The 21,207-nt window shown below is 40.8% G+C and overlaps 2 protein-coding genes across 2 annotated transcripts; one reads left to right on the forward strand and one right to left on the reverse strand.

Moving 5' to 3' along the window:
• Positions 1 to 9: 9 nt before the first annotated feature.
• si:dkey-183n20.15 (RING-HC_RNF170 domain-containing protein) lies at positions 10 to 4,260 on the reverse strand. The gene is made up of 6 exons (XM_023264901.3): positions 4,137 to 4,260; positions 3,575 to 3,664; positions 3,080 to 3,191; positions 2,077 to 2,150; positions 1,888 to 1,998; positions 10 to 951 (listed from the first exon to the last, which is right to left on the reverse strand). The coding sequence occupies exons 2-6, from the start codon at positions 3,587 to 3,589 to the stop codon at positions 616 to 618; spliced, it is 648 nt and encodes a 215-aa protein (XP_023120669.1). The 5' UTR covers positions 3,590 to 3,664; positions 4,137 to 4,260; the 3' UTR covers positions 10 to 615.
• A 3,048-nt stretch (positions 4,261 to 7,308) lies between these two features.
• Positions 7,309 to 21,201, forward strand: hook1 (hook microtubule-tethering protein 1). The gene is made up of 22 exons (XM_023264899.3): positions 7,309 to 7,475; positions 8,212 to 8,297; positions 9,055 to 9,127; positions 9,703 to 9,753; positions 10,146 to 10,278; positions 10,587 to 10,654; positions 10,890 to 10,952; positions 12,467 to 12,550; positions 14,029 to 14,192; positions 14,275 to 14,415; positions 15,336 to 15,537; positions 15,686 to 15,796; positions 15,912 to 15,999; positions 16,085 to 16,151; positions 16,249 to 16,389; positions 17,471 to 17,558; positions 17,763 to 17,794; positions 17,901 to 17,983; positions 18,073 to 18,173; positions 18,292 to 18,393; positions 18,489 to 18,557; positions 19,490 to 21,201. The coding sequence occupies exons 1-22, from the start codon at positions 7,431 to 7,433 to the stop codon at positions 19,646 to 19,648; spliced, it is 2,151 nt and encodes a 716-aa protein (XP_023120667.2). The 5' UTR covers positions 7,309 to 7,430; the 3' UTR covers positions 19,649 to 21,201.
• Positions 21,202 to 21,207: the final 6 nt, after the last annotated feature.

Below are 21,207 nucleotides of genomic sequence, written 5' to 3' on the forward strand. Positions count from 1 at the left end.
GACATATGATAAAGGAGAGCCAATAAATATTCTTTATTTTATACATAAAAACATAAATTCATACAAATAACAAGTATTTACAGGTATGTCAACATTACAGTACTAATGTGACAGCTATTCTTTAGCTCACTGAAACAAAGTTGCTGCCCACTTAGAGGAGTAAAAATGACAATTTGATCACTTTTTGGGGGTATGATGCTAACATGTGGATTATAGAAATACACTGGATCAATTTACAATTCCAATTGATATAATGCCCCTTAAGTGAACAGACGCTGAGGATTTTGCCTGTGGAACAAGGATTAAAAAGGCCTCAAACACTTCAGGACACAAGGACTGGAGGATTTGTAACTGCCGTTGAACCAGCACGCTGCATAACTTTTGTATTTCAGATTTCGCTCTCACACAGGCTCTGTAAACACTTATCAAACAGACATGGAGTCTGAGTCCATGTTCTGAGCAGCTCAGACACCATCTGACGTCGTGACTGTTACATGCTGTGTGGCTGTCAATATTCTTGCATCCGCTAATCCAACCAGCTACAGCCAGAAGGGAGAAATCCAATAAAAGTCCATGCTGAACAGCTTGTACTGACGCTCTCCAGCTGCGTCTGTCTCACAGTGAATTCCCCATCACTCCCTGTGAGGTCGGAGCAGAGTCTCTTCTCTCTGGCGCCATTTGCTGGTTGATGTTAATAACGCAGGTGAGGAGCAGGAAGACCACCACCAGGTCGTCCAGGACCCCCAGAAGTCCACACAGGGAGGGGTCTGTTTCCAGAGGACTGTCTGATGAAGACACCTGGTCCAGAGGAGGGGAGGAGATGGACACGACAGTCCCAACACAGCACAAGGCCACCCTGAAGAGGAACAACCACACCAGGCCTCCCATGGTGCCCAGACCTCGAGCCAGTAACTGGAGAAGAAGTGGAGCATCGCAGAGGTAGTCCGTCACCTGCAGGGGTCAGAAATCATTGCAGATCATTTACACATTCAAACATGATGTATAAAAATCTGATTTTTGAAGATACAGCTTCTCTAGATAGTCTTTTCGTACAAATGAAATGCAACACAAAGTGCTTCACAGACGAAAGTAATAAAAATGCAACAAAACGATACAAACAAACCCCAACATCATGTTATAAATGAAGGACTCAAAAAGACAGGAATTAAGGAAATGCCAATCTAAATAACACCTGCAATGAGGAAGATGAGATAAAATGAAATAAAATATCTGTTATTATAGATAGGTAAAGGGCAAAATAGAAGTAAAAATGGTGCATCGAATAGACTAAAATACGTAACTAAATGAATAGAGAAATGGAAATAAAATCAGTTCTAAAAAGAGTAATAATATCCACAAAAGCCTGATTAAAAAGGTAGATCTTTAGTTTGCCTTTAAAGAGCATCACTCAAGATTTCCTAATATAAATAGCCGTATATAGGGATTTATTATTTGCATTTGGCTGAAAACAGTCACATTTGCTATATTTTTTGTCAGATTATTCTCCTTTAAGCTGCAACAAAGCCCCTCTACTTTCTCAGTTCACTTATGTAAGAGTGTGTGAATAAGACCCATGTGGGAAATCAGATCTACAGAAACAAAATACACATCCAAAGTAGGCCACATTGTGAGGTGTTAACAAGATATCTCTTTTGTCTGGTATTGGTACTTGTACAGGACAATAAATGCATGAAGTTGCATAAGAGGTCTTCCTGTTACCAAACCTTTTATTGGACAAAATACTGGAATTCTCCTCCTCCTTTTTATCTAACCTGATGTAACTTTCAAGGCCTCACACCACCTGACACCTTTACACAACCAGAAACAAGCCCATTGGGAGGCGTCGACACAGTGAGGTTGTGTCTGAAGGTTTAGAGAAGCTCTCACCTTTCGTGGGGCTCCAGAATAACGTTTGTTGTAGTCGCTGATTTCCCCAAGAACCTCCTTTGACCGCTGGTCTGATCGGCTCTCGTTGAACAGGTGACACAGAACGCTGACCTGGACAATCAAAGGCATTTTTAATTGCATGTCTCACCTTAATATGTGTTTATAACATCCAGACAAACTATTATGTACCTTCTGTCTGCAGAGAGGGCAGCTGATTGCATCCAACCACGGCCCATGTCTCCAGTAGGCTATCAGACAGGGAGCTGCAGGGATAAATATGCAACTTTTTAACATCTTCTCTATTGAAGTCATTGGCTGTTTACATTACAAAACTGAGAGGCATGCAAAACTTTCAATGTTGTGTGATTGTTAATGATAAGGAAAAGAAGTGTTTGACTGGTCGAGGGTAGAAGAGGCTAAGATCCAGGTAAGTGAGGCAGGTGCAGCTGTGACACAAAGTGTCTGCTGAAACAGAAATAATCTGTAATCTCTAATCGATAATATCAAGGTTAAACAGGGGTTCATCTGCACCATAAACATGTACTGTAAGCGGTTTTCTATTTGGAGCAACAATAAGAAGAGTCCTTGTCAAAAAACAGACCTAAAATGACTGAAGTACTAAAATAAGTTGCACGTCTTTCCTCGAGTTACAGTTCATTCAGAAGGCAAATTTGCCTTAAAATTACTACACTGGCTTGCTTAATCCACTAGAATTAATATTAAGGTTGTCTGTAAATTCCACAATAAATTATGGTTATACTTAAAAGCAACAAGCCACCCAGACTTCAAGTGACGTTCTGCTTATCTTACTGCACCAAATTACTCATGTTTGTGCTCACCCCGACTTCATTTTAAAGCAGTAAATTACAATAAGCAAGTAAGAGTAATAATAGCGAGCAGACAAAGTGAAGTATTTCCTGTGATTTTCTCCACTGTCCAGGAGCAGAGCTTGAAAACCATGGCAACAGTTAATTATTGAAAGCCGAACCGACGAGGCCCCCGAGGCTTTAAAACCCACTGATGCTACAGCGGTCAGCCAATGAGTGACACAAACTCAAATATAAACACATGATGTAAGAGATGAGCAAGTGTGAGAATGATGAAAAATGAACAGATGTATGAATAAAAGAACAACTGGAGCCTGATGTGATACTGAGCAAGTAAAATGGCCAACTTGTGTGTGATCTCGTACCACAGAACAAATGGCCACAGTTGGTCTGGACTGGGAATCTGGCCGTCTGCAGACAGACCGGACAGTTCAAGTCTCGTCTGCTGCTTGTGGACGGACATAACTGTGTAGGTTCCTAAACAGGTGAGAGAGAAAAAAAGAGACAAATGTTTAAAGAAGCTGAAAAAATGCTGATAAAACTCCAATCAAATGTTCTATTTCTGATAACGTGTGCTGCGTAATCTCTGATAAGCTTAATAATAGATCCACAGTACGTGTCAGACGTGTAAACAGTGAGATTATTGTCTTGTTTGGGCGACACCAGACCTTGATAAAAGCAACAATTATCACCTGACAGGAGTCTCTTGCAGTTGTTGTGAACTTTTCTATGTGTCAAGTTTGAGAATCTCCAAACTTTCTGATTTTCACACTAATAGAAACAGTGACATGAATGGTTTTAACCCTGTTTAGAATAACTCAGCACTGGAGAACCTGCAGAACATCAGCTGTGAAACTCACCTTGTGGCAGCTCATGTCTTCACACTGAAGATCTGGGTGTCCCTAGATGACCCTTAACCCACTGCACCTTCAGAGAGGAGATGATCTGATCTGCAACGTGAGGATTTTGAACACACCTTCAATGCTCACAGATTTGGTGGAGGAGAAACACAGACACATACAGGAACTGAGGATTTGTGAGATAAGGCTGATGTAACTCGACTATTTTGTGAATCCCAGATACTGATAGCGCAGTCTACTGGTTTTCTGAAATGATTTTAAAGCTCATCCTGCATTTGGAGTGTAGGAAATGTAAATTTAACAATAGTATAAGTGCTCAAATGAAGGTATGATGCAGTTCTATCAAAGCTGTCATCTGGCTGGTGCATTCTGACTTTGATCACCAAATTACTTTTACAGTCAGTGTATTTATCAGGAAAAACATACAGAATTACATAAGCAGATCATGAATATTTAAGTTTTTGGTTCAAAATGCTTTAGGTGAAGGGAACCCGGGTGTCCTGGCTTCCAAACATGCACAACCTTATTTCTGTTCAAGAAAGCATAAGAAAATGAGACTCACCTGGATTGAAATCTGTGGTAAAGGTGTGTAGTAGTTCTAAAAGCAGCTGTTCCTTGTATTCGCTGTCTCCCAGAAGGAAGTGAAGTGCTGCACGACAGCATCACTGTACACAATAAATTAGAGCTGCTTGTTAATGATCAACTACACTCCAATATCAGCTGCTCTCGGAGTCTTTCTGCTTAAAGGGAGCAGCAGTTCAGTCGGATCAATACAGCAGTGTTTTGTTTATCACGAGGACGACTCTAAAACACACTTACTCAACTTCACAGCAGACTGTGTCTAACTTTCAGTGTAAAAAAAAAAAAGATTCAGATCAGTTAAATCTTAAAATGTTCACTTTTGTCCCCTCAGAGTGGTCAGAGCCAAACCATTTCTATCACGTGACCGCAGATCAAAGCCAAGAAAGATTCCTCCCACGCTGTGTTTAAGTAGGTTAGATCTGAAATCGCCAATCATTTACCCACAGTTTACTCTGCCAAAAACCTGTGCACACAACGCTTCTCTTACCATAACCGACTGGGCTGTGAAGTCAAAAAGATTAACAGTGTCTGCCAACGAGGGCGCTTTATGTGTAAATAATCAACCCAGGAGACCTAAAATTTTGAAAGCTAGTATTTTAGTGAGGAATGTCTCAAATGTTATTCTACAGTTCTTTTAAAACGGACACAAAATGATTATCCTGCATGCTGTCAAAGCTGCAAAAACACATTTACTTGCAAGGTTTCATTGCTAGGCCTTCTTCATGAATGTTTTTTTTTTTTTTTTTTTTTTTTACAAAGAGAACCCATGTCCAATAGGAAAGCATGAATTACAAAACATTATTATTTCCTCCAATAACTATAAGCAACATAAAAATAAGAATCACGTTAATATCCTGAAATCATTTACACTGAGTGGGTAAAATACCAAGATTTGAATGCTTAATATCCTCAAGGAGCAAAGTGCATTTTTAAAAAAAAGCATAAAATTACAGATTACATATGTAGAACAACCTGCAATTGCAATGAAGAAATGACACAAAATACTCTAATTAACCAGATATAGTTTAAAATTGCAAAGAAGAATAATTAACCACTTAAATAATTAACTCAAGTACACTATATATAGCATCTTAACCCTAAAGAATTCATGTAGCACTGAAGTATATCAATTAATACAATCAACAATTCCCACTGGTGAGTGAGAATGATTTATATTTATCTGCATCTCAGAGTGTCTAGAACTGGACAAGGAACCCCCCATTCTGCTTCTCAGAGTTTTTAATATTTTATTTTGCACTTAGACCCTCAGATCAGAGAATCAATGCTGCCTAGCCCAAACACTCAGGAACAAACTGTTTCTTACAGCCACAACAGCTCATTCAGTTCTTCAGTCAATAAAGAACTGTGAAGACGGACATTTGTGTTATGTTTTATCTCTTCTTTTAAAGTTTTCTTATTGCCCTTTGTGATGTTTCACCGTCTTTACTAATGTTTTAGTGTCACTTTCAAGTGATTTCTTTCTATTTTTATGTATTATAAAACACCCTGTAACTCCAGATTTGAAAGGTTCTGTAGAAATAAAGTTAATTATTATAGTTTTATTTAGAGATCAACTGAAGAATGACTCAAAATCCAGTAAGAGATCAGGAAACGAAAACAACTTTTCTTTACTCTACTAAATGCCGGCAGTTGAAATAAAAGCTGTTCAAGTGAGCAGCGATGTAACGGCCCTCACATATTTCATCAGGGCTCTTCAGTGCACCTCAGATAACAATGAGAGAGTCAGTGTAGCTCAGGTCATCTAAAAATAACTGACATCTCTCAGTGAGGGTCAGGGTGTCTAAGTGGCACAGTTCAGCAGATAAAACAGAGGCGCTCATTCACTGACAGGTAAACACATGACAGAGGCTGCTCCTGCAGGCCATGTGGGTAAAGTCCAGCTTCAGCTCTTCCACACACTAATTTTAGGATTTTGTGACATATGTGTTACGTTCAGTCGGTCGTTTGCTCTCACAGACTGTATACATGCTATGTTTGCACTATACATGATGTAAGAATTCCTCGTAGCAAATGTAGATTTGTTTGTAATTTTCCATAGTGAGGCTCCAGAGAGCAGTGACACACATAGAGTTTCTTATCTTAAAGTAGCTAATAGCAGACAGGACTCACCTCTGCTGTCAGTTACACATATCCTCACGTGAGATATGTAAATGTGTAACATGAGGCAGTTTATTATATTCTTGAGAAGTAATTTACCTTCAGGGGATGTTGCCAGGGGTTTGGTGGCTTTAGTGGAACAGTCTCTGTTACAGAAACTGTTTATTGTTAGTATTGATGGAAAAGCGAGGCGAGGGATTAAAGTTCCAATATTTTTTCAGCTCTAAACAATTCCTGGTAAAACTGGCTGAGCAGGATTTTTAGTCTGTTGGGTTATTGGGTGAGGTGATACAGTATTTTACAGCAAATCACGTAGTCAAACATGAAAGACACTGCAATAAAAACTTCATATTGGCTGGGAAGGCACTGGGAGCCAGACAGAATGTAAAATAATAATTTTGGGGAGGTGTTTGCAGGTTTTTTCTTTGCAAGCCGCCCCCCATTCTTTTTTCTTTCTTTTTCTTTTTTTGTTTGTATTGACTGTAACTTTGATTGATTTTTTTTTCTTGTCAATCATCAGCGTCTTCGTGGAAACTCTACATTGTCTGCTTTCTGTGTAATCACAAGCAAACGTGTGTAAAGATTTTTGCCCGCATGTTTCACAAAAGGCCATTTTTATCTGTCAATTTATGGCCGAGGAAAAAAGAGATTTGATACTGTAAAATTGGTAAAATTCAATAAATCAGACACGTTTAATTTCACTTTATCCTCTTGTATATATCGCATAGTATCCATCATTACAAAAACAAGCGGTCTGATAATTGCTCCACAATGTTATGTTTTTGTTCAGGAAATTAAGGGGAAAACAAAATCCAGATCAAGCTCTGTGATTGGTCACGGCGTGGTTTAATGGACGTCAATCTTCACAGATCTCTGTGCGGATTGGATTCAGTTTGTATGATCCCGCCCCCTCCTCCGCTTTACTTCAACTCAACCTGTGCGCAAACTAAGAAGCTGCGCCATTCTCGTACAGTTTACGTTATTTTATAGTGTAAAGGCCCTTCATTGGTCACCGAGCTACGTATCTGTCGTTAGAGATCTACCTTTGGCAGCAGGTGAGGTCAAATGCAGAGGAAGGAGCGGAAGAGCTTTGCGGACAGGTGGTAAGAAAAAATATTTTAGGTTTTAGCTAAAAAAAAAAAAAAAAAGGCGACAAATGGACGACAACAAAACGGCGCTGGTCGAGAGCCTCATCATCTGGGTGAGTTTATTTGCTCCTTTGAATGAGTCCTGAAGCCACCGGAGCGGTTTAATTTAACTGTTTGGAGCTGGTGGAGGTGTCAGCGATAGTTGTCCTCACAGGCTGAGAGGAAACGAAGCAAATATGAAGCGGAGTACACGGTGGACAGGTTAGCTAGCAGCACCTATTAGAGAGATTAGCTTCATCTCCTGCTCATTTCTGTGTCAGTCCAGCGGTAAGAATAGCACCGAGGTGAGGAACACAAATCCTCCTTCATCCTGCAGGGCTCTGTTGAATATCAAGTTATCACCCTGCTCATACACAAATACAACAATATCATCCACTTTACCCTCACTGGACTTGCTAATCCCATTAAACAGGAGATATTTGTGGAATGTGGCTCTTTGCATGTTTTGTTATGTAACTGATTGAACGTAGCTAACACCAGCCACCCATTTACCCCAGGCACAGCTAGCTAGCTTAGCATGGTTTGCAGCTGTTTATGGGTGTGAATGCACCTTTTATTGTGTGGTTTCCTTGCTGCTGTTACATGCAGTCTAACCTGTCCCTATCCCTCTATTCACTGAGCACTTCCTCCCTGTCCTGTCTTCACCTCTCACCTTTACTTGCTCTCAAAGAAGTTTTGAAACACTTGAACTGTCTCTCAGCATTTGCAGAACTGTGCATAAACTGTTGACTGATAAACTCATCATTGTTTATCGATACTTGTAATAATCCTGTGTTTTCTGCCTCTCAGCTGCAGACCTTCAACACCCCTGCACCCTGCACAACGGCGGCGGAGCTGACCACTGGAGCGGCAATGTCACAGGCGCTGAATCAAATGTGAAACAGCACATGCATTATTTAGTTACAACCAGTTTTGTTGAGCTTGAGTAATTCACGTTACACACTACAGCCCGAAGCCATGCATTGGAAATGCTAGGGACATTATACTTTTTCACAGATGTATTAAAACAAAAGTAAATTATTTTGTTTTCAAGGTAGCCCCAATTAACTGTTCTAGTGTGGCGCACAATGTCCTGATTCCACTTTAAAACACAAACAAAAGACACTCCTGCTGTTCTTGCATTTCTGGTTCTGTTTGTTGTTTTGACGAGCTGTTTTTCCTTTACATAAGCCTTCAGCAAACCTAGGATAATGTCAGACAGTCACACGATCAGTGAGTTAGTTCAGTTTACACCAGTTTGCGGACAAAGATTTTGCCAGTTTGTCTTAAGTGTCCAACATGCGTCAAAACTAGAAAAATCTTCTTCTCTTTTCACTGTTATCATATCATACTTTCCTCCTGATGCGAAACTAGCTCTTCACGACGTAAAACCCACAGCTAAATGAAACAACAAGGGATTGTTGAACATATTTCTGTCAAATGTATGCATTCAATAGCTTTAGTTAAAAAAAAGTTGAGAGACAGTAGAAAACAGCATTGAATAAAAAATACCATCTAGAATACACTCGGCATGATTCAATGATGATAATATAATAATGTTTATGATATCTGGTAAAGAATTTGTCAAGATGTCACATCACTAAAGTAAAAGTAATGTGTAGATTAACTATTGTTGCCCTCTGTGTGCTACAGAGACCCAGCGTGGTTCACTGAAGCGTGGCTCGGTCGTATAAAAACGGATGTTGAGGACAACTGGAGACTGAAGGTACAAAGCCCTGTCATTTTCGCCGTCCACTGTATGTCCTCTCTGACTTTACTCTTTATGTTGCACTAAACTGCCCTTGGCACTACACTAACCTCCAACCTCCTCCAGAGGTGCTGCTTCTGGCTCAGCCCACACTCTGACCCTGTGCTCTGACTCCTCTGGTGAAATGTGTCCATGTATGTTTGCTCAATTATGCCAGCTCTGTGTAATATAAGGTGGATTTAAAGCGAAAGGGGCATTCTTCTTTCCTCTTTGTAATGGTCTCTGCTGCTGCACTTTTTTCTCAGCAAATTAGCAAGAACATTACTTTTGTAAATGCAAATAATAGCAGCTGTATTCCATTTAATTCTGTCAGGATAACTGTTATGTTTTTGTTCATTCTGGTTGTATGAGTCACTTTTTTGGGACTTTGTTCAGGTTGTTATTTACTTTATCCACTTTGACAACTCAAAATGCCTGCTATGATAAAGACCTATTTTTACATGTGTGTGAAAAGTAATTTATGATTGGTCCTCTTGATCTATATTTTAAACAAACCTAATAATATTTCACAACCGTGTGTGTGTTTTCCTCAGGTGAATAACCTGAAGAAGATCCTTCAGATGGTGGTTGACTATTATAATGAGGTATGAAGTAAACAACACGCCCCTCCATGTTGTAAAGTGAATGCTGAAAACACCTGCTGTACCTGAGACATGAACTCTATGTGCTCATTCAAGTCTTTTGGGAGTTGTATTATGCACTGTTAACAAAGCCTGGGGTGACTTGACCAAAAGACAGTGCAGTGTGTGATCAAAATACACATCAAGCAGCTGAAGCTTGTACACAAGGCATTTTCAGTGTCATACAGCAAAGACATCCATCAATTTTTGTATTTATTTTGCTCTCCTGTACTACCACAGCTGTTATTGGGTGTTGCTGTGGAAGTCAGTGCAATTTCTTACTATATTTGTAATCTTTCTTCTGTTTTGTAAAGTGTCAACACTTGGTTTTAGTACATATGTTTGTGTACCATCAGGTCTTAGGCCAGGAAATCTCCAACTTTCCTCTGCCCGAGCTGCCCCTGGTAGCAGAGCATTCAGACCCAGTGCAGCTGGGGAGGCTGCTGCAGCTCATACTGGGCTGCGCTGTCAGATGTGAGCGCAAACAAGGTATGCTCTATACACAAATCAGACCCTAACAGAACCCATGTACAGACGTAGCTACACTACACATGTTGCTCAGTATAGATTGGGAAGGGGAATTGTTGTCGTCAAAATGCAGTTAGGTTAAAGCCGTCAGCCAGACAATGTTTAATTATTGCCCTGCCAAGCCACAGACAAAGGCAGAGCTCATCAGGCAGCCTGGCTGGGAAACCAATGAGGACAGTGTTGCATTTGGGAGCTGCTATGCAAGATTATTAAAAAAAAAATGTGTGTGTGTGTATGTGTGTCATGAATCTCTCTCATAATGTTGCCAGAATACATTCAGATCATCATGACCCTGGAGGAGTCTGTGCAGCATGTTGTCATGACAGCCATCCAGGAGGTCAGTTCATCTTAATGCCAGATTTCTACCTTACTCAAGTTAGATGCATTAATAATATCCAGAAAAGCTTTGTTACGCGGTTGTACCTTTGAAGAATGACGTGTCTTAAAAGGGCCTCAGCAGAAGGTGTTGAAGGAGGGCAGAGTGCATGCTTTCATGTGGTTAAAATAGGTTGACGCACTGAAGCTCTTTTAATGAGTGTGTGTAATAAACCCAGTGACATTTTCCCCCTCAGCTCATGAGTAGAGAGACCATGGGCCCATTTGGAGCAGAGCTGTCAGGGGACTTGGAACAGCAGGTCAGTGTTATTACTACAGAGATTCCTCTGAATGGATTCATTAATGTTGGGACTTTGTGCTGTGAGATTCTCCAACGAAGTCAATATGGAAATGCAGCTCTAAATTCCAGTTGGTTGGTGGTTCTAGCTTTAACCACCGCAAAAGAAAAATTTATAACAATAGCAATCAAACATCTACTTTCATTTGCAGTTAATGTGTAAAACGATGTTTACATAATCGTTTCAAATGTAGTTCATGTGACCTATAAATCATCATATACAGGCATCATCAGAGCCAGAAACCTTCAAGTAGTTCAGTCTGCAGTAATCTACCTTTGCTGTGCCTATCAAATGACTTGAACATGGACACCCATCAGCCACAACGTTAACACCACAGACGGAATAGTGAATAACCTCGATTATTCCATTATAATGGCACCTGTCAGGCGGACGGCTGTATTAGGCAGCAAGCGAAAAGTCAGTTCTTGAAGTTGATGTATTTTAGAGAGGAAAACGGGCAACGTGAGGGCTGAGGAACATGTCCAAAATGACTGCCCCTGTCAGGTTTTCCTGATACGAAATAGTTGGAAAAATACCAAAAGCAGTCCAAGAAAGGTTGACCGGCGTAACAGCAACAGGATCATGGACACCCAACGCTCATGGATGCTCATTGGAACTGGCCTAGACTGATAAATCACGTTTCCCTCTGCGATTTTCTTTTACGAGGATACGGACTTGGATTCTGGATGCCACCTACCTAAACATTGTTGCACATCATCGTGGCAGCTTTGTTTCCTGAAGGCGGTGGTCTACTTTAGCTCGATATTGCACACTGTAAAAATGATTCAGACAGTTTTAGGAGCATTTCAGAGAGTTTAAGTTGATGTCTTGGCCTCCAAATTAACCAGATTTCTGGCCAGTTGAACATCTGTGGGATGTGTTGTGAAAAAGCATTGCGATCCATGGATGCTCACCTCATAACAACAAGGATCTGCTGCTGACATGCTGGTGCCTGAACCTGTAGGACACATTCAGAGGTGTGTGGATTTCAGGCCTCGACTTTCTGGGGTACCAAAAGGACTTTGGGAATATTAGGCAGGTGGCTTCAATGTTGTGGCATGTCTGTGTGATTGAATACTTGGCTGGACAGCTCATCATTGTATTTCACACTGTGCACTACCACTGTGCAGAGAATCCCAGAGCTCAAATATTGTCATGCGCTGCACACTGTAACGCTCTGGGCTCAGCAACCTCGACAGGAAAATGAAATGAGGGGTCAGTCCTGTGTAACAGGCTTAACATTGAGTAAAAAAATGAAAATTGCTATCCCTTGATGATTTCACACTGGTTTTACTTCAGTCAAGTTGAAAAATATATAGTGCATGAACATTAGTTGACAGTTGAAGAAGGGTTTAAGAACCCTTTGAGCCTTCTGACTGCAAAAAAGGCAGTAAAAGGAGTCTTTCTTTGCTTTTTCTGATGCATGTGGCCAATATATTATGTTAGTTAATTCAACTTTTTATTCATGTATTCAGCTTAAAAAAGCCCTGGAGGACCTTGGTGAACTTCTTACAGAAAAGGAAGCACTCGCCCAACGCTGTCAAGAGCTGGACATACAGGTGAATACAAAGCTCACACACACACACACACACACACACACACACACACACACACACACACACACACACACACACACACACACACACGGACTCGGACGCACAGAATTGCTATAGAAAAATATACATTAACATCATTCATTTCAAGCTGTCCACCCTCTGCTCCATCTTGTAAGTTGCAGATATTCAGCTCTTCTTATGTACACACACACACGCATGCCTTGGTAGAGTATAAACAGGAGTTGTGTAATTTGCTGTAATGCTGGGGTCCATTGTCTGGAGCTGCTGTGGCAGAATAACTGTGGGCTTACAGTCTGGGCTCTGCTAGTCCCACCGTGGCATCCAGCCCATCCTCTCCCACTGCTAGAAGGCCTCATCAGCACTGTAGACTGGCAGACTAAATTTAGCAGAGGCACTGATCATCTGTTCAACTGGACTCTCGACAGATTGATTTGTTCTGTCCCCAGTCTTGCTCTTCTCTCGTCGCAGGAAGGTAAGTCCACCATGGCTGACCGTCGGGCAAAACTAAACCCATCTAAACCAACTGCTCAAACGTTGACTCTAACTCAGCTAACAGACGGCTCAATGTGGGTTCTGTTTGAGACAAGACATGCAGCAATTTGTCAATAATTTTCTTTATTATTCCAGTAATTCGTACTACAGCGTCTCTGTTATATTAACCATTTGTCATCTTGTTTTGGAGAAAAACAGCATCACGTTATTTTACAATTAATCTTTGTGTCACACGGTATGGTATCATTCATAGGATACATATTACAGATAATTTAATATCATTGGGTATAAATATGCCATTGGACTGTATTGTCATGATTGTATGTAATGATTTCAAGCAAACTGAAATCTGACGGACACAATGTGAGTCATTATATATTTTACGTATAGTAACTTTGCCGTTGTATTGCATGAAAGTAGAATACAAACTGCACATGCAAGTTCATTCTGTTGTTTTACATACTTCTTTCATATGTATTCTAACAGTGTTGGTTTCAACCATACAGTCCAGCCCTAGTTAAAGGTGTAAATTCTTATGTTGGTGGTCTTATTCCTCATGGTTGTTTTCATCTACGTTGTGAGCATGTTGTTAGTAGGACTTCAACAATAACATGCTCAGGTCTGGTAAACTGGTAAAGCAGACTTGAGGAAATGACCGTGGAGAAGGAAAACTAACTGACTGTGAATTAACATGTTTGCTTGAAGTGCACTTTGTCTGTGCTCTGCTTCCAGCATGGATTAACTGCACTGTTTGCTTAACAGCTGGGAGAGGAAGACAGTTATCTGAAATGGAAAGGGTGGCTCTTATGATGCTCAGATGTGACTTTTCTGCTTTGCATGCAATAATTGACTGAGAAGAGAATTAACATCACTTTTTTTTGTCCTTCTTGGCTGTAATTCCCCTCAATGTTAAAAATGTACTTTCTTACGAGTGAAAGTGGCTCCCTCACCTCATTGTCTCTGGACAGGTGGCTGTTCTTCAGGAGGAACGGAACAGTTTATTGGCTGAGAATGACGTCCTAACAGACCGAGCCAATCAGCTGGACACGTTCGACGACCCAAGCACTCCCTCAGGAAGAAAACACAATCAGTTACAGCAGCAGCTCGAATCACTGCAGGAGGAGAACTTCAGGTTTGCTGTTTTCCTCTTAAATGGACCTCAACCGTCTTATTATGATAAAGTCCAAACAGTTGCATGTATTTGCTTCAACTAGGCTGGAGGCTGCTAAGGATGATTACCGGATCCACTGTGAAGAGCTGGAGAAGCAGCTGATTGAGGTTCAGCACCGTAATGATGAGCTCACCAGCCTGGCAGAGGAATCAAGAGCTCTCAAAGATGAATTGGATGTCTTGAGGTTTGTGTCGACGGGGGGATGTGTGCTGCAGCGGGTCGAGTGGATTTGGAAAAATATTATCTTTTAATGCAGAGTGCAGAGCTTAAAAGTACCTGGCAAGGTTAAACAGCAGTGCTGGAGGAGCAGTATACCTGCAGACATCTTCATGAGAAACTAGGAGACAGCTTGGTCAGTGAGGTGGAGAAGAAATGCCAGAATGCTTTTCCACCACAAAAATTCTGGTTCTAGATTTAGCTCTATTCTGGTATCGTGGAACCAGGACGCCACCGTGCGAACCAGCCGGGCATTCACCAATTCATAACAGACTTTTTGTCCTACACAGCACGTTTATATCAGAGAAAATGAAACAACATGGCAGACCTCGTATTGTTTACCTGCAAGCTTTTATTGCAAAAAATGTACTTCACATTGTTCAGACACAGTTAAGCGAGCCAATAATGAAGAATGAGTTTGTTCAAGAGGAATGGTATATTCCTTTTTTATTTTTTTATTTGCAAACTTTATAGCTCCACCCTTTAAAACAGGAAGTGCCCACTGTTTGTGTTTGTGCTTATCAGGTTCAGAACCTTGTTAGTTTTTTGGTGGAAACACATGGAATTAGTTCAGATGACACTTGAGCGTCAACCGTAATCAGTCTAGAGGAGCTAATCAGGGAAGCTTGCTGATGCTGTGTTTCCTGACCTTGACGGTGAGAGCTGACTTTTTGCTTGAGCAGAAGCAGCAAAACATCAGCTCACAATGTATTGTTCTGACACGGAGCAAGATAATACATTTTAACAAAGCTAAGGTATATTTGAAACCCACCATTCTTTGTCTGTACTATTGGAGACCAGGGATAAGGCTAATATCTGAAGCAGTATTTTATACCTGTCTTATGATTTTGTTCACTGACATTTGTGTTTTGTTTTGAAACCCTACAGGAACTGCTCTGATCGGGTGGTGATGCTGGAGGCCTCGGTGGAAACGTACAAGCGTAAACTGGAGAATCTGGGTGATCTAAAGAGGCAGATGAAGCTGTTGGAGGAGAACAATATGACCTACATGCAAAACACTGTCAGTCTGGAGGAAGAGCTGCGCAAGGCCAACGCTGCCCGTGCTCAGCTGGAGACGTACAAGAGACAGGTAAAATATGTGCAAAGCATGGTTGGAAACTAAAGGGAAAATTCTCACAGTTTTCTAAGTCTCACACGTTACAGATCCAGCAGAGATTTCTTGTTGTCATTTGCTGGGAAAGCGTGTTTTGGTGCCACATGTTGTTTTGCTTGTTTAGGTCCAGGAGCTACACAGGAAGCTTTCTGAGGAGACCAGGCGAGCGGACAATCTGGCTTTTGAGATGAAAAAGTTGGAGGAGAAGCATGAAACTGTGATTAAGGAGAAAGAGGTACAGCAGATTTAAAATAATGTTGTTTTGGTTGTTTTTTTGTTACTTTTACTCTCCTGCCGTACAGTTCTTTACTAATAGTTGGCTTGATGGTTTAAAATCTTTCCTCCTTTAGAGGATCATCATTGAGAGAGATTCTCTGAAGGAAATCAACGAAGAGCTGCGATGCACTCAGGCTCAACAGCACCAGCTCTCTCAAGCAGGTATCTCTGCCAGTTTCTACCAGTAATTACACTGTTTATCCGTGTTGGTTTGATACTCTAAAGTTCACATGCTTTTGTGACACAGGGATGCTTTCCTCTGGCAGTCCCAGCCACGACAACCTGGCAGCTGAGTTAATACCTGTTGAGTACAGGTAATATCTTATTGCTATTACTGCACATCATATGATTTGTATCTAGTCTGCTCCAGTGGGGGGTGTGAGTGCTTACATTGTTTGTGCGGTTGTTTAGAGAAAAGTTCATCAGGTTGCAGCATGAGAATAAGATGCTGAGAGTGCAGCAGGAGGAATGTGAGCGTGAGAGGATCGCTGCTCTACAGGCTCAGCTGGAGGAAGCTCATAAGACTCGCAGTGAACTGGACACCGAGAACAGGTTAGCAGAGTTCATGTCTGATGTGAGTTAGCCATTGACATCTGATAGAGGTTCTTTTCTCCATATTTTTTTGTTCGTATTTTACAACTGTCATGTTGTCTCTGCTGTATGGTCAAGGTGGACTATGTGATTCTACACCGATACACTTTTTCAAATTCTGTGAATATCTCCTCACAGCTGTCAGGTCTGTGTGTGATGGAGAAAAAAATGCATTGTATGCACACAGTCCTGGATCTGTAAATGGATATTTCATCTCGAATCATAAGGGGCCATCTGCTCAATCATCAAGCTAACAAAAACATTGTTATTACACACATATAATGTTGTTTTCAGTCATTTTGGACGTCACATATTCAGCCCATTGCACTGTCCTACGACTGAAGATGCTTAAAGATATTAACCCGGTAAAAGGCTATTTTACCTCAAACATTTATCAAAGCAACTTTTTCATTTTATAAAATGAGCTCAAGAAAGTTAAATGAAAATTCTAACCAAATGTGACCAAGTATTTCATATTAATAACTATCCCATATGTTTTGTTTTTATTGTAACATGCAACTACATGTGGTATAGAAAATCTGACCAGTCGATTCCACATTAGCAATTATATTATTAATTTGTGCTCAACTTTTCATCATAGCTTCAACATAAATTTCAACTCATGCATAATCAGACAGTATTTGATCTATTTGTCCAATACTGCACATTCTGAATCAACAGAATGTTGAGAAAATAACAAGCAAGAAGAACTAAAAATTTGATGATTTCTGATTTGAGATGAAGTGACCATAAATGAGAAACAAACTAAGTGGTTCAGAGTCATCCACACAACACTATTTATTACCATTACTTTGCATGTTCCTTGTGCCATTTCGTCCTCTTGCACAGGACAGGAAGATAGGGGCAAAAGGGGAGCATAAGGGAGGGTGAATGTGTTACATGTTAACTATGTAAATATCCCAAGTGTCTAAATATAGACTGTCTTTCTGCAGAATCACAGACTCCTCCTTTACTTTCCTTTTCAAACATGTGCTTCCTACATGTTAACATTTCCTTCCTCTGCGTGGTGTTTAATCTCCAGATTGAGCCGAGAGCGGATCAGTGAGCTGCAGCAGCAGGTTGAGGACCTTCAGAAGGCTCTGCAGAGTCAGGCAGCCAAACCCGATGATGTAAGTGTGCCAACATGCCCTGGCACCAACACAGAGGAAATACCCCACAGAGTTAATCTTAGACTGAAAATCACAGTGATGATCTTCTGTCAAAATGTTAAACCGATAGCAAGGTTAAAAATCACTTTCATAGAGTTGTATTTGTTTATTATGCCGTCCAAAATGATTTGCTTTAATGACTTGTACTTTACTTTTTATTTTCAGTCAAACTTGAAGCGGAAACTTGACGCGCACATGTAAGTGTGGCTCTGGTTTGTGCTGGGAAAAGCTGAGTGAAGTAAGATGGATATGTGTTTTCTCCGGGAGGTGGAGTTGAAGAATCTTTTTTTTTTTCCCCTCCAGGGTCCAACTGAACGAGGCTCAGGATGAAATAATGAAGAAGAAAGAGCTGCTGGAGGACCTTCAGCCTGACAACACTCAAACCTGTAAGTTTTATGTAGTGCAATCATCACACAACCGCTGCTACCCTGTCACCGTGCTCAACAAATCATAATCACAATTTCTCAATCCTAAGCCTTGAAGGTGGATGAGCTGATGGCTGCTCTGAAGAAGAAGGATGATGACATGCGGGCCATGGAAGAGAGGTACAAGATGTACCTGGAGAAAGCTCGTAATGTGCGTACCTTTTTGAAAATGTATTTGATTGTTCCATAAATCTTTAAACTTGTTGTTGAGTCCAGTAGTTTGGCTATTTCACAGTATTTCACTGCTGTTCCTTCCTTCCTGTTTGCAGGTTATCCGAGCATTGGATCCTAAGTTGAATCCTGCCACCGCTGAGATCCAGGCTCTCAGGAACCAGCTAGCAGATCGGGACAAGCAGATTCTCAACCTGGAAGTAAATCGACACTCTGATTTTAATCAGTGTTTGTCACATGAATATCCAGGGGCTGTTTTCAAATCTAACTGATGTTTGACTGATTTGTCTTTTAGCGTCAGTGTGAGCAGGCCAGGCTGAGAGAGTATGAGGAGAAGCTGATCGTCACAGCCTGGTATAACAAGGTAAAATAAAATCACAGCAAATGATACATTGCATATTTACAGATGAGTGACGATTAAAGGAAAAACAGACAAAAAGGGTCTCGGTAAGATGTGGGGCCACTAGGACAGTTTCAGTGCACCTTGGCATTGATTGTCTAAGTGTCAGTAATTCTACTGGAGGGATGAAACACCGTTCTTCCAAAAGATATCCCCTCATTTGTTGTTTTGATGATGGTGGTACAGAGCGCTGTCTAATATGATATGTAGGTAGAATCTGCCGTTGGTGTTCAGGTCTGGTGACTGCAAAGCCATAGCATGTGATTCACATCATTTTCCTCAAACATTTTATTGACTCCTTGTGCACTGAGAATAAGGGCTTCATCACCCTGGAAGACACCACGTACATCAGGATAGAAATATTTCATCATAGCATGAAGACAATCACTCAGAACAACTTTGTGTTAGTTTGCAGTGATGCGTGTTTTCCAGACATAACACACACTCTTCTGCTCTTTTTAAGATTGCACTGTCTTCAATAGCAGTTTGCAAGCACCTTGTAACTCCAGGTTCAGAAGGTGCTAGAGAGAGAGATAAAGTTTATCTTCTTCTTTTTTTCCTCCTCTTGCTTCTTCTTCTAGCATTAGCATTATTTAGCATAACAGAGCTACCAGATGATGTAGGGATCAAGGGTTCAGGTTTTTACACCATGTAACTCTAGTTTCAAAAGGTGCTAGAGATATAAAGTTGATCTTCTCCTTTTTCTTCCTCTTCTCCTGCTGCTTCTTCTCCACCTTTTTCTTTTTGCATTACCATTATTATAGCATAACAGAGCCACCAGATCCCCTCACTGTAGCGATCTAAGGTTCAGATTTTTCCTTTAATGTGTCACCCGTCTGTACATCCTGCCTTTTATAATCTAACTTGCAGTTAGCTTACTGTTTCTCTGTCCTCAGAGTCTAAACTATCAGAAGTTGGCCATTGAATCCCGCCTTGGGGGTCGCGCTCCCTCCGTGTTATCCCCGGGCCAGTCCTTCCTGTCGCAGCAGCGGCAAGTTTCCAACGCCCCTCGCCGAGCGCTGTCCATCAGCGTGCCAGCCACTACCTCCAAGTAGACCACGCCACGGAGCCAAACGTCTTTCAGCGAAGGCAGACATCCTCTCTCCCTCCCACAAGTGAGCACTCAAGTGACCTTAAACACATCTGCTCTCTGCACTTGGGGACGAGTCAAGGATAAGCTGATTGGGATCAATGAGCACTTACTAGTCAAACACAACCCTAAAGGTCGCCCACCTGAGGCTACAGTAGACTGTCCCACTATTTCCACTAGCCTGAAAGCTGACCTTACATAGCACATTAACCCACAACCTGCTTTCACCTCACTGGCTCTAGTAACGCACAATTTACTGCATATTCCCATTTTGCCCTCGTGTTTGTGCTTTATCTCCTGCAGACTCAGCTAAATACTTGCTATAATCAGTTTAGCCTTGTCTCATATCCTGTCGTAGTTTGTCAGGAATGAGAAAAATGTATATGACTGCTTAGCATTTTTGTTCCAGATTAGAGCCTGTTATAGTAATGAATGTGATTTTTTTTTTTTAAAGGGTTACTTGAATGCTAATCAACTAAATGTGACTTCAGATTATTGTAAGTACGAACCGTACCATCATACTATGCAGTGAAAGAGTGGTACTGATATTGTCACCCAGCAGACTGATGAAACAAGCTTTGAGAAAACGTTAAATGCTATATTTGGTGCTGGCCGCCAACTGCTTTTACGGATTTAACATCAGTCTCTTACAAAGGTTTTACTAAAATGGAACAAGCTCCATCAAATGAAGCTGTGAAAATCCTATAAGTCATATTAACCATAAACAACCTTCGAGGTGCTGCAGCGACAAATCTTATAGAATAAATTCAGGAATAGTGTATTTATCAATTATTTTCTATATTCCCAGAGTGTGATTTGACGTCTGCACTGGCAGCAAGTTCTCAATAACTTTCTATTCACTGAATCTTATGGAGTAAAGAGTAATAAAGACCATAATCTATGAAGTTGTACAATTGTAATGTAAATGTGATTTTAACACCAGCTTTTGATCCAAATGTCAGAACCAGGTTAATCATCATACAGTACCTGCAAATTGTAACTCAGTGACTGTAGTCGGTCTTTAATCACAGATGTGTTTTCAGGCCATTTGGTGTCAGTTCGGAGTAAAGAGTGCTGTAGAGAAGCAGGTAATGTCTTTGATATTGTGGTTTATTAGCTGTCTGATGCTACGGAGTTTAAACTGCACTAGTTTCACAACATAACATGGCTGTTTGATTGCCTTCTCTCTTTGTATGTTTGCAGCAACACTAAAGAGGCATTCTGTTGTCACGGTTTCGCTATATGTGATGAATAGATGTACATTAAGGCGCTTTGATTTTTTCCTTTTGCTGTGGGTGATTCTTATCGATTGCTGATTTCAAAGCAGTTTCACTCATGAAAATAAGAAGTCTGATCAAACGTAGCACAGCACACAAACTACATGAGAGGAGTCGTATGTTTTGTGTGTAAATGAAGAAACATGAGAAAGGCATTATGAATTTTCAGGAATTTAAGAAGGTAACATTTTAAAGCCTTTGGTTTTCTTGTGAATAAATAAACTCTTTTTCTAAAAGTGTATTTTAC

Source organism: Amphiprion ocellaris, chromosome 2, assembly GCF_022539595.1.
Source record: "Amphiprion ocellaris isolate individual 3 ecotype Okinawa chromosome 2, ASM2253959v1, whole genome shotgun sequence".
Lineage (NCBI taxonomy): Eukaryota > Metazoa > Chordata > Actinopteri > Pomacentridae > Amphiprion > Amphiprion ocellaris.